The 17,904-nt window shown below is 41.1% G+C and overlaps 1 protein-coding gene across 1 annotated transcript; it reads left to right on the top strand.

Annotated features, from left to right (window-relative positions):
- The first annotated feature begins 2,253 nt into the window (after positions 1-2,253).
- On the top strand, positions 2,254-15,975 carry GALR2 (galanin receptor 2). Its single transcript, XM_087707839.1, has 2 exons — positions 2,254-2,978; positions 13,811-15,975. Exons 1-2 carry the CDS (start codon positions 2,623-2,625, stop codon positions 14,589-14,591), a joined length of 1,137 nt encoding a protein of 378 aa, XP_087563965.1. The 5' UTR covers positions 2,254-2,622; the 3' UTR covers positions 14,592-15,975.
- The last annotated feature ends 1,929 nt before the right edge of the window (positions 15,976-17,904 follow it).

The raw sequence follows: 17,904 nt of genomic DNA, 5'->3' as shown, positions 1-17,904 counted from the left end.
TCTATAGAAGAAGTTCCACAAATCCACCATGCCGCTTAGAACTGGTTCCAGCTCCCTCCCCCTGCCCATCCGTACCACGCTTGCCCCGCCTGCTGCTCACTGATTAGCTGGCTCATCAATCGCCTCGCCCGCCTCTAAGAGTCCTATCTAAACCTTAAAGTCTTAAAGCTGTCAAGTTTGAACACCCCTGGGGTTTTTTTTTCTAAAGGGTTAGGGGTGCAAGGGTCTTGTAACTTGACAGCTTTAAGACTTGCGTGCTTCAAATACCAGAGTTTCTCAGCCAATGTTTTGATTGCTAAGCAAGAGCGTTGTTAAATGAGTTACACGCCCACCCAGTCACATGATTGCCAAGCCACTCCCACCCATCACATGGCCAGCAAGCCACTCCCACAAAGCAGGCCACACCTACAGAAGAGGTTCTAAAAAAATTTGAAACCCACCACTGCCATTGTCCCTAGCCAACAGAGAGATTGAGAACCACTGAGAACTACTGTGTGCCAATGCACCTGAAGGACATCAGATTGGGAAAGACTTCACTAAACTTTTAGTAAAAATGTATTTCTTTAAAGAGAAATAAGAGGTAGTAATGTACATCTGTATCATGGCCAAAGCAGATATCTGAACCAGATGAGACATTGCATAGTCAATCTTATTCCTCAGGCTTGGTGATTTATAGCAAGGATTTATATTACCTGAGAACTGGCCACTTCTTTCTCTTCCCAGGATGGAACCATTTGCTGATCAAGCTGTTTGATAAATCAGGCACATATAATTACTGGAAACATTCCCATTGCTGTCAGAAACAGTGAAAGACATCTGTCAATCAAAACAATTTTAACTCAAAACTGTTTTGACTGACAGAAGTTCTGAGCCATTTCTGGGAACAAAGTTTCAAGCTATCTTTTAGATTATCTGAATATCTCTGCATGTCTTTTGGGCCAGAGAGGAGATGCAGTCTCTTGCGGTAATGGTGATTCCTCTTGTTAATTCTTCCTAGATAGGAATAAGAGGCTGAACACCAGATGGGCTGCAGCTGCTTGGTCTGCCTATTGTCCCAGGCTCATCTGGGACTGCCAGAAGAGTATCAGGGTGGATGTGTACTCTAAAAGAAGTCAATTAAGGAAGAAGCATGAATTGTTTCCTTTAGGAAGAAGCATGAGTTGAGGTACAGGAAGTAAGAGCGGTCCAACTAGATATTCTTCCCCATACTGCATCTTTTGTAGTTCTATGATCTACAATTAATCTGTTGTTGATGTGACTTGCAGCAACCAACTGGCAGCAATTTGTACCATTATCCCCATCTTATCTAGTGCAATAATGCAAACAAGCAGCTTTTTGAATTATTATGAGTTATAAATTAACCTCAGTGAATGTACTATCCCTTTCCCATTAGTTCTTTGACAGTTTTGGTCACCACACTATAAAAGAGATGTTGAGATTCTAGACAAAGTGCAGAGGAGAGCAACCAGGATGATTAGGGGAGTGGAGACTAAAACATGAAGAACGGTTACAGGAACTGGGCATGGCTAGTCTAGTGAAGAGAAGGACCAGGGGAGACATGGTAGCAGTGTTCCAATATTTGAGGGGCTGCCACAGAGAGGAAGGGGTCAAGCTATTTTCCAAGGCACCTGAGGGCCAGACAAGGAATAATGGATGGAAACTGACCAAGGAGAGATTCAACCTAGAAATAAGGAGAAACTTTCTGACAGTGAGAACAATCAACCAATGGAACAGAAGTTGCCTTCAGAAGTTGTAGGGGCTTTCAAGAAGAGATTGGACTGCCATTTGTCAGAAATTGTGTAGGGTCTCTTGCTTGAGTGGGGGGTTGGACTAGATGACCTATATGGTTGCTTCTAATTTTGTTAATCTGTTTAAAAAATGGTTTGGACAAAAACTTGCTCACAAAAGGTTCTTTTTCTGACCTACCTGTTTGTGTGGCTCATTCAACTGCATTTTAAGTTCTCATTGGAAACTTCCTGAAATCTTCCAACTAAAGCACATGGGGAACTACCATCAGAGATCAGAGAAGAATGTGTGTATGTGTATATGAGGAGGGGGACTGTATTTCCATAGACACCATTACTTTTATTTTGGCTGTTTGTTTCCCTGGAAACAAGAGGATGTCTTGAATATATTAGTTGTCCCCATGAATATGATGAAGGAGGATTCAGCACACGCTGAATATAACAGGCTCGGCGGGGGAATATAAAACGGGAAGTGAGCACGACTGGCATGAAGTTTAGCCTCAGCCTGCACATCTACAAGAGTGGCTGCCAGTGAAGGGTTTTCCTGCAAGAGACACGGCAGAAAACTAAAAAGCGTTTCAGCATTGCACAAAGTGGAAATCCTCTGGCAAGAAAAAGTAGAGCTTTAACAGTATGTGATGGCAGACAGAGGTCTGGCATCAGTGAATGGAAGTTCCTCTGATCTGCAGGATTATAAATGGAGAAGTAGATGCAGAAAAGATCAGCTTAGAAGAAAATTGTAATTATTTTTTTCCAAGAAGTTTTGACTGAAAGCAATCTGCAGCTGTAACTGATTTGGGCATTTCTGGCAAATCCAGAGAGGGAAAGCATCTTGACTAGAGATTTCTTCTCTACCAGAGGACCCTTTGCTTCCAAGATGAACCGATCACTGACCCTGCTAAACTCTTCGGGGGTTAGTGAGAGCAGCTCACTGATCTCTGTAATCATTCCCTTGGTGTACTCTTTGATTTTCCTGATAGGCACCGTGGGCAACTCTCTGGTCCTTGCAGTGCTGCTGAGGAACGGGCAAGTGAACAATACCACCAACCTCTTCATCCTCAATCTAGGTGTGGCTGACCTCTGCTTCATTGTCTTCTGTGTGCCCTTCCAGGCCACCATCTATAGCCTGGACGATTGGATCTTTGGCCCCTTCATGTGCAAAGCAGTGCATTTCTTCATCTATCTGACCATGTACGCCAGCAGTTTCACTCTCACAACTGTATCCTTAGATAGGTGAGTAAGCTGGAGGGCTGGGGAGAAGTTCTGGATTTGGAAAGTCATTGTGAAGCTTTGGAAAATATCTGATTTTAACTTTCAAACAATTATAACTTTCCAGTCTCCCTGAACACCTCTACCACTTTGTCTCATAACCTGCAGGGAGAACATGCATCCCTTCAATGAGTTTAAATTTAATTGAGTTTAAATGGACAGCCAATCTCAGTGTACATATATTGTGCCCTAAAAATAAAGAATTATTATTATTATTATTATTATTATTATTATTATTATTATTATTATTACGCCATACTATATCACAAGATTTTGCACTAGATGGCCATTAGAACATCATTACAGTGTGCCTCTTCTATATAAAATAAATATTTTTTGTTTGGAAGGTGTTATCTCTAATGTCTGGGGCATTGGTAGAGTTATGATATCAACAAGTGGTTTAACCATTACATTTACATTATTTTTTCTGCTTTTATACGGAAGAGGTAACAACATTATGATATTCTAACAGTCTAGTGTAAATTCTTGCAATATAGTATGGCTGTCCAGGCAGTCTCTTGCTGTTGGAATAGATGAAATAAATTATATACATTAATTCAAAGCACCAAAATGCGTATGAAATAAATGACTTGGTATTTGCAGAGTATCTTTACTCTGCTGGCTCTATTGAGTGGGGACACTGATGAAAAATATAGTGCTGTCTCTTTTATTGATATGTTTGCTTACATCAAGCTTTCAGTGACTTTATAGATTAGCTCTCATCACTCTACAATCTTTTTTCAACTTCATTCACTATTGCAGCATAGTAACATAACACAAAGTACTGTACTATGTAGTATGTGTACAGATACACATATATGTACATGTGTACACACAATATGCTACTGTATATATAGACTATAACTGTACAGTGTATGTATGTATGTATGTATGTATGTATGTATGTATGTATGTATAGAGAGAGGGAGGGAGGGAGAGAGAGAGAGAGAGAGACTGTATGAATATTGTAACAGTAATATAGTATAAAGTTAATAATATCCTGGCTTTCTACCTTATCTCGACTATAAATACATATGTAGGCCTTAAGGAAAAATTGCTTTCTCTAAATCTCATAGTAAATCATGGAAAGTTGATGATATTGACTTATCTTTTCAGATGTTAGGAAAAATGTAGCATTAGAGTGCTGGGAAGATTTTCAGTGTTTGGGAAAAGATAGGCAATGAAATGTAAATTGACAACTGTGCTCAGAGACATTTCCTCTAGCATCGGCTAGGTTCCTGTCCCATTTGACTTGGGTGGTGGTGGTGGGCAGATGGGGAATAAATGGTCATAGCTTCAACAGTTGGGTTGTTTCTGTAAGCCCTGATCCTGGAAGAGTATCAAATCCTCCTTGCCAAAGAGCACGTGTGATTTAGATATGGGTTAGGGTTAGGCAACGTCCATAGACTGTTTTTATTCTAGTAAGGGATTTGATATTCAGAAACTTCCTTCTGCTTTCAGATTTTCCTTCCTGTTTTGGGACAAGTGGGGTTTGAGTCTAACATTAAAGGGGAAAAAACATATTTTTTTTAACTCACTGCAGCTTCACATTTTGTGAGGACAAGTCTTTGTCATGAATTAGAGCTATCAGATCTGGATGCAAAGACTTTATTTCTGTCTTTATTGCTATCTACCATCTAGCAGCTGTCTTGAGTTTTTTTGCAGATGAGATTTGGCAGCCTTCATTGTGCATCTGATGAAACCTCAGTGACTCGTAGCTGCCTGGTGATATATATTTATTCTTTCATGTGCAAATTATGCACAGATTGTTAAAAAATATTCCCATGAAAAATTGAAAAAAAGTTCTTGTCTAAATGATTTGCTGATTTTTTTCCCCACTGCTTTATCCTATACATTTCATGTAATAGGATGTAAAATTAATAGTATGATAGGATCACCGTGTGCTCTTTTTAAACAATAATATGTAGTCTATAACATTAAACCAGAACAAACATTGCTGAACAGAACTCGAATTAGTCTGCAACAGAAGACAAACCATATATTGTGTTATTCTTCAAGGGCTACTGATGCTGCTTATACTTGTGGTTGTTTCCTAATACTGTTGTGGATTTTCCATTCTCACATGAATGCAATATTCCTGGATATGCATTATGTCAAGATAATTTCAAGAATGAAGAAAACTTTTTCGGAGAAATGAAGTGCCTACACCCTGTGTTTTAACATAATTGGAAAACTTTTTTTAAAAAAAGAAGGGAGGGTTAATTCAAACAATTATTCCAAATCAAATACAGAATATTTTTAAAACACACTACAATTAGGATTATTCCAACAGCTTTTTACATTTACCAATTTTCCAATATGTTGACTAGTATGCTAATTCTAACATTGCCAACAATAGGCAGGGTAGACTAATGCTTGCCAAATAAGGAAGGCAGGGAAAAGAAATGTCAAGACGCTATATATGTATCTAAGAAAGTTTGGGAGGTTTCTTCCCCACATGGAATAGAAGGGTGTAGTTTTATATAAATAATAGAAGTCACAGTTAGGAGTATTACCTAGCCAACTTAGTTATTCTAAAAAACAGACTAAGTCATGCTGCATCTTATAAGTACTTTGATTAGAAGATCACTAAGGAATCCTAGAACTATAGATTAGATTGGAGAATTAAAAACCCTGGGAGAAAGCAATGTAAGCCGTTTCTGCTTTACTGCCAAGAAAGCAATATGGATAAGGTGACCAGACGTCCCGATTTTGGCAGGACAGTCACGATTTTTAATAATTTGTCCCGTGTCCCACGGCGTGTTCAAAAAGTCCCGATTTTCCAAAAGAAAGAAAATCAATTTTAAAAATTGATTTTTTTTTAAAAAGTTTTGTATTTCTCTGAAGTGTCGTTCCCGATGTGACCTTTAGAGGGCAGAGGTTTCCCTCTTTCCACTCGGCTTGCTCACAGCGCCCGATGAGAGGCTAGGCTCCCTCCCCTCCTGCACGTGTGCACGCCGACGTGCGATGTTTTTCTGCAGGGAGAGCGATGGCTTTCCGGTGGCAGCAGCGCAGCGAGGAGGAGGCTCGGTCCCGGGCCGTCGGAAGGTTTTTTTTTTGTTGCCCGCTTCTTTCGGGCGCCGCTCTCCCTGCAGCCATTTCTCCCTCTTTCTCCTTTTTGTCCTTTCCCCTCCCTCCCCCCCAAAAGAGAACAAGAGGGAGAAAGAGGAGGTGTGGGGGATAGATAGTGGGATCTTTGCTGCTTTCTGAGCTTGGTGCAGCAAGGATCCCACTATTTCCCCCCCACCTCCTCTTTCAGAAAGAGGAGGTGTGGGGGATAGTGAGATCCTTGCTGCTTTATTTTCTGGATTAATTGGTGGAAATGTGTTCTCATTCATGATCCATTCCTATGACTTCGTGTATGTCCTGGAATAAATGTACAATAGTTATTGTTTCTTTTTCCATCATATTTTTCTTACAAAACGATGAAAAGGACTGTTGATGGAACTACCTGGCATTTGGAAGGCAGGATTGCTCAGGTAGTCCTCGACTTATGCCAGGTAACTGAGTGACTGTTCAAAGTTATGACAGACCCCTCCCTCCCTCCCAAAAGGTACCTACGACCTGGTTCAAAGTTCTGACACCTCATGTCTTCCCTGCAGTCACTCCATAACTGTCCCACATTTATAGCCATTTGCAGCATCTTGTGGACATATGACTGTGACTTACATTTTTAAAAATTCTATGCACAATGCTTTGAAATGTATTGTACATAGAATTTTTTAAAATAGTTTTACTTCAATTTATTCTGTGTGGAGTCTTTTTTTAAATTGTCTTAGACTATTTAAAAAAAGATTCTATCCAAAATACAAAATACCAGCTGCAGTTATTCACTTAAGAACTGTGGCAAGAAAGGTGGTATAGTGACCAAAGTTACAATGGCATTGAAAAAAATGACTGATGACCATTTTCACACTTAGCGACCATTTTCACACTTAGCGATCGTTGCAGCATCCTCATGGTCATGTGATCAAAATTACAATACTATTTTTGCATTGTATGAAAATCTTTGTTGCTCCGTATAAAATTTTTAATCAAGCCCCCCCACCCCCCACCCCCGGTCAAAGGTGTCCCTCTTTACCAATCTGAAAATCTGGTCACCTTAAATATGGATGTAACCATGTAATAATCAGAAAAGGAAGGGAAAGTGAGTCAAATCAATTATATGTTTGTTTCAGAGTAATTGGAGCACAGAATGACTGAGATGACTGATGGCTAATACTGCTTTATAATGTCTAGGTAAAGCCACATTTGGAATACTGCATCCAGTTTTGGTCACCACAATAGCAATAGTAATAGCAGTGGACTTATATACCGCTTCATAGGCCTTTCAGGCCTCTCTAAGCGGTTTACAGAGAGTCAGCATATTGCCCCCAACAATCTGGGTCCTCATTTTACCCACCTCGGAAGGATGGAAGGCTGAGTCAACCCTGAGCCGGTGTAAAAAAGATATTGAGATTCTAGAAAGAGTGCAGAGAAGAGCAACCAAGATGATTAGGGGACTGACTGGAGGCTAAACATACAAAGAACAGTTGCAAGAACTGGGTATGTCTAGTTTAATGAAAAGAAGGACTAGGGGAGACATGATAGTAGTGTTCTGGTATCTCAGAGGTTGCCATAAAGAAGAGGGAATCAAACTATTCTCCAAAGCACCCAAGGACCGGACAAGAAGCAACAGATTCAAACTAATCAAGGAGAGAAACAATCTAGAACTAAGATGAAATTTCCTGACAGTTAGAACAATTAACCAGTGGAACTACTTGCCTCCAGAAGTTGTGAATTCTCCAACATTGGAAGTTTTTAAGAAGAGATTGGACAATCGCTTGTCTGAAATGATGTAGAGTTTCCTGCCTGAGCAGGGGGTTGGAATGGAAGACTTCCAAGGTCTCTTCCAACTCTGTATTCTATTCTGTTCTGTTCTACTCTACTCTACTCTACTCTACTCTACTCTACTCTACTCTACTCTACTCTACTCTATATCATGGTGGTCATGATAGTTCTCATGGACTATATAGCTGATTCTGTCCAAAAGTAGCCTTTGGAATGAAAAGACTGAAAAATGATTCCTTTTTTAGACATGATTACTATGATAAAAACAATAAGCAGGGAAGGAAGCTAGGAAATTGGGATATTTAAAATTTTGCTTTGTCGCTATTTTTGATTTAAGAAATGTGTACTTATTTCCATAGTTCCCTAGAGTCATTTCTTGACTTCCTTGCTTGACCTCTACATTCTGATTCAGAAAAAGCAGTTCTCAAAGAGCCCAAGTTGGTGTAAAAGAATGGGAAAGGAAATAATAAGTCTTTGGGTCAAAAACATCTTGTACAAGTCTAGGCTTTGCACTCAGAAGAGGAGGAGACTGACTTTTGGGAGTGCAAAACAGGATTTCTCTGAGATGATAGAACAATAAGATGAAGAGAGGAGAAAAGGAAGATTTTCCTCCCTGAAAACATAAACTGGCCATCAGAGTGGATTGGGTTAGACTAGGAAATAAAATGAAACTTGGATTAATTTTAGAGTTGATTTGAAGTTTAGAGATATATTAGTTAGAAGATCAGTTAGCATACAAAATCAAAATATAGTTTTAGCTTGAATTACTCGATGGTTTGAAACTGGACTCAGGCTGAGCAGAACAAAGAAATTCTATCATTAAAAAATTCAATCCATTTCCATTTATAGATAAAGATAATGAAATAATTAATAAAAATGAAATCAAAAGCCATGACAGCATGGTGTAGTGATTAAGGTGCCAGAATAGGAACAGGGATCACAAAGATCTAGTATTCTCTCATCAGTGGTCTTCTAATTAGTTGATTTGTTGTGAAATCTTTAGAACAATTTTTTTCCATTAAAGCTGTGACCTTTGTGAGTTAGTAAATAGGTAGTGATTTAGCACTTAGCAAAGCAGTTTCACATATCTGTAAATTCCATAGGAAGAACTTTTCAACTATTTTTACTTACTGAACGTTGCCTACAATTAAATCTTGACCCTTCGGCAGCTATCTAGGCTTTCTCATTCCTTCAGATCTTTTGAATTTTTTTTCTAGAGCACAATGGCTCAGTACCATGCTAATAGTACTATGATGTATGAATTTGGGTACAAATACTTTGTGTCAGGTTGCATTACACACACGTGTGTGTGTGTGCATCAGTGGTGGATTCCGGATCCCATTCCAACCTGTATGGTTGGAATGGGCCCAGTGGCATCCACATGGACGTGTGAAGCGCGCACATGCATCTTAGCACCTCCGCGAGCCTCTGCAATGCTCCAGCTGCTCTGCGGAGCATCGTGCAGGTGCTGTATGCGCCATGCACGTGCGCATAAGTGCAGAAGCCTTAAAAGACAGATAAGGAGCTTGGGCGGGCGGGTGGGCCCTCCGCAGCACCATACCGGAATGATATCTGGTCCTCCGGGCAGGCTCCGGTACACCCGTCCCGGGGCCTACCACCTGCAACCCACTACTGGTGTGCATACACATGCACACACAGATAGTCCTCAACTTACAATGGTTCATTTAGTGACCTTTCAAAGTTACAACAGTACTGAAAAAAGTGACTTATGACCATTTGTCACCCAACTGTTGCAACATCCCCCTGGTATGTGATCAAAATTCAAATGCTTGGCAACTGACTCATATTTGTGACTGTTGCCATGTCCTGGGATCATGTGATCTCCTTTTGGGATCTTCTGACAAGCAAAGCCCATGCAGAAGCCAGATTCACTTAACAAGCATGTTCCTAACTTAACAACTGGGGTTATTCACTTAACAACCGGGTTGAGAAAGGTCGTAAAATGGGGCAAAATTCACTTAACATCTGTCTCACTTAATGTTCTGGCCTAGGCTTCCCAAGAGCATAAAACAAACTCCTTGTCTTGACAAAAACCCCTTTTATTAATTTACTGTGAATTCTGTTCATTCACATCCAGCAAAGTCTTTCAAGGGAGGATTTACAGTCATAGATCTTATCTGGCTTGGAGAGCTGATAGGCCGATATCTTCAAAACTTGGCAAGGAGTCTCAGGAGAGTCACTAACCAATGAAGCGAACTAATTGTCTCCATCAAACTTCCCTCCCCTTTCGCTCCTCTTTTATTTCCTCTGGGAGGGGCCATTCATCGTCCACCTGTGGCCTTACTCCCAAGTCGACCCCTGTTCTTTAACTGCGCACACTGGGAACAGGTTCCAGCTGTTCATCTGCCTCACTGATGTCTGATTCTGAAGGCAGCTGATAACTATCGTATGGCCCCGGCCCCCTCTCTGCCTCCCACACAGAGCTCTCATCAAAATTGTAAATTAAATTGTAAATTTAATGAATTTATATGCTGCCCAATCCCGAAGGACTCCGGGCGGCTTACATAAAACAACTCTAAAAAGAATACAAAAATTTTTAAATAGAGAGAAAAAGCAGGTTAAAAACACATCATGCACTCAATCTTAGTGGGGCTGGACCTCATTCATAAGGTCAACAGCCCCAGGCCCGCCGGAATAGCCAGGTCTTAGTAGACTTTCGGAATGCCAAGAGAGTGGGAAGGGTCCGGACCTCTGGGGGTAGATCATTCCATAGGGCCAGGGCAGCTACAGAGAAGCCCCCCCCCCAAGGAGCTGCCAGATGACATTATCTAGTCGACGGCACCTGAAGAAGGCCCATCCTGTGTGATCTTATCAGACGCTAGGAGGTATGTGGCAGAAGATGGTCTCGTAGATATCTGGGTCCTAAGCCATGTAGGGCTTTAAAGGTGATAACCAGCACCTTGAAGCGCGTTCGGAGACCGATAGGGAGCCAGTGCCGCTCACGGAGGATAGGTGTAACATGGGTGTATCTCGGTACACCCAGTATCGCTTGCACGGCTGCATTCTGCCCTGGGACTCCACACACCCCGATGCACGCTACCTTTTGCGAATGGGGTATCACGGCTGCACAAACGTGCTGGTTGTCCGACATGATAGTGCATTGCTGAGGGACGGCTGCAGTCCGCGCAATCCTTCTGTTCTTCTTGGGGCAACTCCCTGCCAGGTGTCCAAGATCCCCACAGTAGAAGCACAATCCCTCAGCACATCGTCTGTCCATCTCTGTCCGTGACACTTGAGGTCTGACAGCACCCATCTCCATGGGCTCCTCCCAGTCCACTGCAGTCCCTTGCTGAACCGGCATGCTGGTGGTCTCCTGGAATACACGGCGAGGCCTTCGCCTCTGCAGCTGGGCGTCTATCCGGAGGCACAGGTGGACCAACGCGTCGAACATCAGTGGCCTGTCCACCCTCGCCAGTTCATCCTGCAAGGCCTCAGACTATCCATCCTGGAACGTGTCCATTAGAGCTGGTTCATTCCATGTGGAATCCTGGCTACGCAGCCTGAATTCAGTCACATAGTCCTGCAATGAACCACTCCCCTGCTGCAGTGACTTCAGACTTCTAGCTGATGTTTCTCCCTTGATAGGATCTTCAAACATCCGTTTGAAGTACTGACAAAAGCCCTGGAAGTCGTCCAACAAAGGGCTCTGCTGAATTAACAAGAGGGTAGCCCAATGGGCAGCTGTGCCTGAGAGCAAACTGATAATGAATCCCACCTTCATCTGGTCAGTGGGAAAGTCCTCCGCTCTCAGGCTAATAAACATCTGGCATTGTCCCAAGAATGCTGCAAACATGTCCTGGTTGCCGTCAAATTTATCCGGCATAGCTACTGGGCACTTCCACCGTGTCTGCTGGGGGTGAACCAACCTCTGCATTTGAGCCATTTGGTCCGTCAGTACGGCCATTTGTTGCATGAGTTGCATATTTGCAGCATGTAATTGCTCCATAATTAATGAAATGAAGGTTTGTCTGGCAGGAGTCAAACTGTTCTGTCCCCCCCTTCTCCGCTCATTAACAGACGACAGGCAGACAAACTTAAAAGGAACTCTCTTTATCAGTTCTCGGCTCAGACTGGCTGCGAGCCCAAAAATAAACATAAATAAAGTCTTTGCCTGAAGATAACGGAATGCAAAACAAATCTTTCTTACGGCAATGCACTTCTCCAAGTGTATCCTTGAATCAGGGTTACAGAAAACCAATCACTTCTCCAAGTGTATCCCAAATAAACCATGACAGATGATCAATGAATGCATGAATGAACAAAGGAACGTTGACTCCTGCAACCAGGGCGTGGCACGATCCGTCCTTTTATCCCCAGAAGATGCTCCTAACGAGCCCCAGCTGCATAGTTAATCTTGCATCCCGAAAAGACTCACAGAAGACTGCTGCTGAGTCACAACACACACCTATGTATGTGTGTATGTATATATGTAGTCCTTGCATTACAACATATATAGATTGCATATTGTAAGGTAAGTTTCAGACTGTAAAAGCAAAGGTTTTCAAAATACAGCTATTGGACGTTTCAGCCTGATGTTTCCAGAAAGGTGTCAGGCTGTCATCAGGGATTCCGTGATATAGAAGTTCAAACAAATCTCAGAGTTACTATTTCAATGTATATGCTAACAAGCGGTTATCTAATTTATCTAGTTTCTAAGATTCTGTAACCTTTTTTTCCTAACAATGAACTGGATTAACAAGATTCTGTGCTACTTGGTTCCTTGGTTATTGGCTATTGATGGGTGGTTAACACATAAGCCATTTTTCTTTTTAATGCCAATAACCCTTTCAGTCAAGCTCCCTATCAAACACAGTGGAACCTCCAGTCACGACCATAATCTGTTCCAGGACTTTGGTTGGCACCTGATTTGGTTGTGACTGGAAGCAAGACTGACTGCGCATGTGCGCACAAAAAAAGGTGCAGAAGGGAAAATCACTGCAGCTGTGATTGATAGAGGTGTCCTGCCTCTATGTCGGACATAGTGGCAGAGCAGGCAAAAGCCGCTTTCTAGAAAGAAAGAAAGTGCCAGCCCGCCAGCAGAGGCGGGTAAAAGACCCGCCTCTGCTGTGGGCTGCCCCGACACAGAGGAAGAAAGCTGGTGGGCTGCCCTCCCTGCCTCTCCTACCCCCTTCCCTCTGAGTGAAGAAACAAACACATGCACACACACACACACACACACACACAAACATACACACACACAAACAAATTACTTACAATTACTTACAAATTACATTTTGAATTCCTCCCCCTCCCTCCGACCCACATACCTTTTCCAACTGTTTCACAGAGGATTTCAACTCTCCTCTTGTCTGCCATGATGAAAATGTAAAAATGTAAAAGGAAAAAGGCAAGAGCTGCTGAGGTCGGGCTGGGTTAGCTGCTGCCAGAGTCCCCAATGGATGACTCTGCTTAACTGTTTAAAAAAGCCTCTAAAAAACGCCCTCTACAGGAGGAGGCAAGAGAACCAAGTGCCTCCTGTACATAAGGAATTTTTTTTAGAACCGGCAGCTCCCTCCCCCGCCTGTCTGCACATCATCAAGATGAAGAGCGAGAGGAGGAATTCTGGGAGTTGAAGTCCACAAGTCTTAAAGCTGTCAATTTTGAACACCCCTGGGTTTTTTTCTAAAGGGTTAGGGCTGCAAGGGTCTTGTAACTTGACAGCTTTAAGACTTGGGTGCTTCAAATGCCAGAGTTTCTGAGCCAACATTTTGGTTGCTAAGCAAAAGTGTTGTTAAGTGAGTTTCACCACATTTTACAAGTTGGCCATGCCTACCCAGTCACATGGCGAGCAAGCCACTCCCACAAAGCAGGCCACACCTACAGAAGAGGTTCTAAAAATTTTTGAAACCCACCACTGAGTTGCAGCCTACTAACTCTGAATTTTCTTCACCTGTTGGCATGTCTCAATACAGTAGCTTTTTCTTGCATTCCTTTTGTCTACCTAGGTATTTGGCTATAAGGTATCCTTTGCACTCCAGAGAACTGAGAACACCCAAAAATGCTGTCATAGCGATTTGCTTCATCTGGGGTCTTTCATTCGTCTTCTCTGTACCTTATGTCAGCTACTTCCAGGAGTATCAGATTACCAACATTACTGTCTGTCATCCCATCTGGGAAATGTCACAGCGCAAGATTATGGATCTCTGCACATTTTTCTTCAGCTATGTCATCCCAGTGTTGATTCTCAGCTTCACCTATCTAAGGACCATCCGCTATCTCTGGACATCTGTGGATCCCATGAAAGTCATGTCTGATTCTAAGAAAGGTAAACGCAAAGTCACTCGGATGATCATTATTGTAACTGTTCTCTTCTGCCTTTGTTGGCTGCCCCACCACTTGGTCATCCTTTGTTTTTGGTTTGGCTATTTTCCCTTCAACAATGCTACCTTTGTGTTCAGGGTCCTGTCTCACATAATCTCATATGCCAATTCCTGTGTCAATCCTATTGTCTATGCCCTGGTATCCAAGCATTTCCGGAAGGGATTTAAGAAGATCTTCAGTTGCCTTCTGCATAAAAGAGTAACCAACAAAGTTCATGTAGCACAGGTGACTCACACAGTTAGTACTTTGGAGGCAGACTTGACAGAGGTAATAGATGTCAATGAGCCTGTTCATAGAGGAGCTTCCACCTGCTGTCACATCCCAGTTCAGACATGGAATGAGGTGGAACAGCTGAGCTATCAAGAGAAAGCTGCCAATTCTTTCATCACTTTCAATGTTACTTAAGATAATTCTTGCAGTAGTGGGTTCCAATCAAATAATAATTGCTATAATTGTTTAAATTTAAGGAATTCCCCCACCCACCGCCCAAAAAACCTTTGGATTTAAAAACCCTAGAATAGACAGCTGGCTCAACCAGGCTCCATATAGTATATGCCATAATCTATTGTAAAAGGATAAATAACAGTAATGGTTATACCGAGGGGTGGACTTAATTTTTTTTAGCAAGGGATTCTCTGCCCAGTTGCTGGGTGGGCATAGCATGGTGGACATGGCCTAGTCGGCCTAGTTGCCCTCCCCGGGTTCCGGAGGCTTTCCTCAAGCCTCTGGGAAGATGAAAACGGAGGTCCTTTGGAGGTCCTTCCCGAACTTCCGGTAGGCTTGTTTTTCACCCTCCCTGAGCCTCCATGCACGCTCTCACTTACCTGCATCCAAAACAGGCTGCATGGGGACTCCTGGAATGGGTGAGCGGGGCCAGTCAGAAGTGGAATTTGGGGGTTCTCCAAATTGCACAAATTCTTAGCTAGAGGTTATCCCGAACCCCTGCGAACCCCGAGCAAGCCACCCCTGACCATACCACGCTGAGGACAAGATGACAACAAGAGTGGTGGGTAGGGGGCTACTTGAGGGGAATGTTTAGTACATTTTTGTCAGTGTTTAATTTAAGAGACTAGCCAGCCACCAAATATGAATATGTACTAACAGAGTGTTACAAATATACTCTGTGTAATGCTGTGATAATAGCATTCTATATCTAAGAATGGGATTAGATTAAATGGCTCCCAGGTTTTTTTTCAATTTTTGATGATGCAAGTTCCAGACAAGGAAGATAACTATGCCAGAGAATGAAGCTGGTTGGTTGGGTCAGGGACTTTGAAACAGTGGGGTGAGCTACCATGGAGTCTTGTATTGTTTGTACACAGGCCTTAAACTCAGGCTCAGAATAAAATATTTTTAGGAATCTGCAACATGGACTCACTAAAAATTTATGTGCACATAAATGAACTGTTAGTCATGTTAGCTTTAACAAGAACATTCATGATATATGGTGATATATTCCCACCCATTGTAAAATAAGAACAACAACAGCCACTCAATGTACAGCATGTGCTTTGCTGTTGGTTGAATTGGCTTCCCTGGGGCACTGGATTATTTTCTCCACAGGGCCTATTTCTCTTATAATGTCTACAAGAAATCAATTTTGTTCTGATGGCAAGGACTGAAAAAAGAACACTGGGAAGAACATGCTTTTTAAAAAAACTCTGTATAATAAAATGATCCTCATTTGTGATACTTATTTCCTGAAATTCAATTGCAAAGACAATTCACAAAGGCATTTTGACCATCTGGTGATTGCAAAAACAAAACGAAGCTGGAATTCTACATAATTGCATTTTATATATATATATGTATGTATATATATATATGTATATATATATGTATGTATGTATGTATGTATATATATATATATGTATGTATGTATGTATGTATGTATGTGTATATATATATATATATATGTATGTATGTATGTATGTATATATATATATGTATGTATGTATGTATGTATGTGTATATATATATATGTATGTATGTATGTATGTATATATATATATGTATGTATGTATGTATGTATGTATGTATGTGTATATATATATATATATATATATATATATATATATATATATATATATATATATATATATATATATATATATATATATATATATATATATATATGTTTGTGTGTGTGCCATATGGAATTTGTTTTAACATGTTTCATTTTTGTAGTAGAGGTTTGGTTAAGAATGCATTCTTCTACAGCATAATGTCTGGATGACTTTTAAAAAAATACAAAATAAACAGATCATTACATACTGGTATTATCTGGCAAATGTATCTTACTTTCATTGCAATGTCATTTACACCAATTTAACACAAGGTAATTTTCAGTATATCGTACTTTGGATAATGTTCAGCGAACTGAAATTCACATATCCTCTTGTCACTTTGGACACCCTGGAGCCAATCATAATAATCTGTTATTATGTGTTTGTTGCACAGTGGCAGGTGCTGTTTGTTGAATTTTTGTCAATTAAACACAAGGTTGACATCAACGTTTCTGTGTCAGATTTTCTTCCCCCTACCTCTTAGGCCAGATGTTGCAACTTGGCAGGCCAGAACATCACCTGGTCTATACTAACCTCACACCCTCAGATGGAATTGAATTATCAACCATATTCAGAACTTAATGTACTTCTGATTTGAAAACAGTGTACCTTCACAATTGGCTGGGAATGCTGGGAGCTGTCTTTCAACACATCTAGATGGTAGCAAGTTAGGAAAGGCTCTCCCCTCACACCTCATGGTGAGATGGGCAGCAAACAAATTTAATAAATAAAACAAAAATAACATCTGCCATAGACACAGGGATTGGCCTATTGGCTATATTTGTGTGGGACGTTACAGGGTTAAACCATTGGTTTTCTACCCTTTGCTTTTTAAAACCTATACAAAGATATATTCCACTGTTGAGGGTCCAATATGATCAATGCTACCCTCAGGCTGCTACCCATACTGGGCTGGAAATGCCATTATCGTGTTCCGATTTTCAGAGGTTTGTAGAGTGAGGATGGGATCGAACAGACAAACAAGAAAGAGCTGCTGCTTGTGTTTGTGTTTGCGGTTCTCTCTTGATCCCAGTGTTGTCATTGGATAGAGAAATATAATTCCTGAGGACTGTGCTAACAGGGCAGGTGGAAACTATGGCCACAGTGGCCTTCACTTAGCTTTCACTAGTTTAATAATTGTGTTTTATCGTTGGCATTTATCACCAACAAGATTGGCTAAAATGTACCCAAATATGAAGCCGACCTGCTGGAAGTGTAAAAAAGTACAAGGGACTTATTATCACATATGGTAGACCTGCCCGGAAACACAAAAACATTGGACAAAAATTTGGAAATGGGTGCAAGAAATTACAGGAGAACAGATAAAATACAAACCCGAAATCTTTCTCCTGGGAATACTAAAAGGGAAATATACAAAGAAAATTAAGTATATTAAAACATCTGCTAACTACAGCTAGAATAGCATTTGCCCAATGCTGGAAACAAAATAATACCCCCTCGGATGAATTAATGATCTTTGGATTGTGCAGAGATGGACAAATTAACACTGAAATTAAAAGATAAAGAAGAGTAGGAATATTTTGAAATTTGGAACAATTGGTACAAATGGTTGCAAAACAAGAATAACATTAATTAAGCCAAAAAACTATATATAAATATATATAGAACTGTGTATAAAGATCTGTAAATAT

The sequence above is a fragment of the Thamnophis sirtalis genome, unplaced genomic scaffold, assembly GCF_051295495.1.
Source record: "Thamnophis sirtalis isolate CommonGarterSnake01/CBP01778 unplaced genomic scaffold, rThaSir2_p1.2 scaffold_3, whole genome shotgun sequence".
NCBI lineage: Eukaryota > Metazoa > Chordata > Lepidosauria > Squamata > Natricidae > Thamnophis > Thamnophis sirtalis.
This window is presented reverse-complemented; position numbering and strand designations above follow the sequence as displayed.

What these genes read in the sequence shown, in the direction of transcription:
- GALR2 (XM_087707839.1), top strand. Translation starts at nt 2,623, where the DNA reads ATGAACCGATCACTGACCCTGCTAAACTCTTCGGGGGTTAGTGAGAGC. An exon ending in ACAACTGTATCCTTAGATAG is followed by an intron (nt 2,979 to 13,810) that starts GTGAGTAAGCTG and finishes TTGTCTACCTAG; the next exon opens with GTATTTGGCTATAAGGTATC.